The sequence below is a fragment of the Lolium perenne genome, chromosome 7 (genome assembly GCF_019359855.2).
Source record: "Lolium perenne isolate Kyuss_39 chromosome 7, Kyuss_2.0, whole genome shotgun sequence".
Classification (NCBI taxonomy): Eukaryota; Viridiplantae; Streptophyta; class Magnoliopsida; order Poales; family Poaceae; genus Lolium; species Lolium perenne.
The window spans coordinates 240922658-240924669 of NC_067250.2; the positions used below are offsets into that span (position 1 = coordinate 240922658).

The 2012-nt window shown below is 54.3% G+C and overlaps 1 protein-coding gene across 1 annotated transcript; it reads right to left on the bottom strand.

Moving 5' to 3' along the window:
• Positions 1-315: 315 nt before the first annotated feature.
• LOC127314086 (peroxidase P7) lies at positions 316-1793 on the bottom strand. The gene is made up of 3 exons (XM_051344560.2): positions 1491-1793; positions 1203-1394; positions 316-1084 (listed from the first exon to the last, which is right to left on the bottom strand). Exons 1-3 carry the CDS (start codon positions 1710-1712, stop codon positions 533-535), a joined length of 966 nt encoding a protein of 321 aa, XP_051200520.1. The 5' UTR covers positions 1713-1793; the 3' UTR covers positions 316-532.
• Positions 1794-2012: the final 219 nt, after the last annotated feature.

Here is a 2012-nt window from a genome sequence, read left to right on the forward strand (position 1 = left end):
AATTGAATTGGGTGTAATCCCAAGCAGCTGATCGATCACTTCAGCAGCTGATTGAAATGGTTAATCAACATCGGCAAGAGTATCAACACCAGCATTCCAAGCAGCTGATCGATCACTTCCGGAGGGATCGTGGACTGCCTCTGGCTAATACTTAATTTAGTATTCTCTTAGATTTCACATCACATGTACCAAGATTTTTGCTAAATTTTGACAACTGTCTTTCCAAAATAAGAGTGAGAATATTGAAAAGATGAAGCATTTTGGTGCCTGCTACTGATGCGAAACTGGGCTTTGTTGTGATGCTACCTCTATCAGTAATCCCAAAAAGCTGATCGATCTTTGTGAATTATGTTCTTGATTAATTCATCATTACAATTGCCAAAAACAAAATGGAAAACGTGACGGGATTACTTGACCCATATATATAGGTAAATAGCAGCCTTTTTGACTATTTCACATCGAAGATGTCCTCGCGAGTTGGACAGGACTGGACTTCAGTCTTCACCACACATTCATCCTCCTGGCCGGGACCTCAGTTGATCTTCTTGCAGTCCAACCTGATCTCCGTGGCCGTGTCTGCCGACGGCACGAGGTTGCCCATCCTCACCATCGCCTTGGCAAAGTCGACGAAGAACGTACTAGGTCTGCGCCTGTACATCCTCACCAGCACGTCCTGCGACCCGCCGTTGTAGAGCTCCTGGTCCGAGTGGAACAGGCCCTGCCTGCTCGCCAGGTTCTCGTAGTAAGCGGTGTCGAACGTGTCCGGCGTTGTCACGTCGATGGGCGCGAGAGTGCCGTCGCCGCCGGTCTGCGGGCACGTCTGCTGCCGGAGCGCCGCGAACGTGGCGTTGACATTGGCGTCGCTGTAGATGCGGTCGCGGAAGGTGGTGCACCGGGCCTGCCCGATCGTGTGCGCGCCGGAGAGCGCCGTCATGTCCCGCGGCGAGAGCCCCTTGTTTCCGAACATCGTGATTAGGGTGTCGAGGCTGGACCCTGGTCCTGGGAGGTTGGAGTTGGCCGCGCTCTGGCTCGCGTTCAGCGCGTCGCGGCGGCCCAGCTGCACCGTCCACGTCGGCCCGCCAAGCTGCATCATTGTACCATCTCGCTGATATAAGCTTTGGTCGATGCAAGCAATAACGTGTTTCTGTCTGCGAGATGATCCATGGATCGATCTTGGTAAACCCTAGCTATAGATAGATTACCAGGTTGACGCTGTCCCGTGCGGCGAGGGCGACGATGTCGGCGCAGGAGACGGTGGCGCTGCAAGCCGCCTCAACCTGGGTCTTGATGGCGTCGATGACGTCGTACCCGCGCACCGAGTTGGCGTTCGGCCCGGCATTCTTCTCGCCGGTGAAGCTCGCCGTGTCGTCAAGCAAGATCGACGCGTCACAGCCCTGCATTAATCCCGACATCAGTAAAAATGTTAGAAAGCAGTGCTTTAGATAAATGAACTGCAGCTGGCTAGGTGACACCAATGTCGGACTACTCACATTGACGAAGCAGTCGTGGAAGAACAGGCGGAGGATGGACGCTCCCATCCGCGGCTCCGTCGCCACAGCCTGCGCCACCGCTGACCGCACGATGCTCTGCAGCTTCGGGCATCTCCTGTCGTAGAACCTCGACGATAGCTGGACACCCGCAACGCCGGCGAGCAGCGTGGCCAAAGCAACGGCTACCAAGAGCAGCTGGCACCTCGCTGCAGCGGTGGCCATAGGTAACGAGCTACACAGTTCTTGTTGGATGAGTACTAGGCTACTTGCGATGTACTGATAGAAGAGATGACTGTTCTAGTGGTTCATGTGAACGTAACCGAGACAGGGGAACGTATATATAGTGTATGTCTCCGGCTAGATCGTGCTTGCATATGGCGACCGCCATGGAGAAATTGGCTGGACGCCTGAACTCGAGCTGGATGGGTTGACTAATCTGCATGCTGAAGCCTGACGGTGGGCAGATTAAGGTGTTGGACTCTAGTGTTAGCGGCAGATCAGACCGATGCAGAGCACGATGGT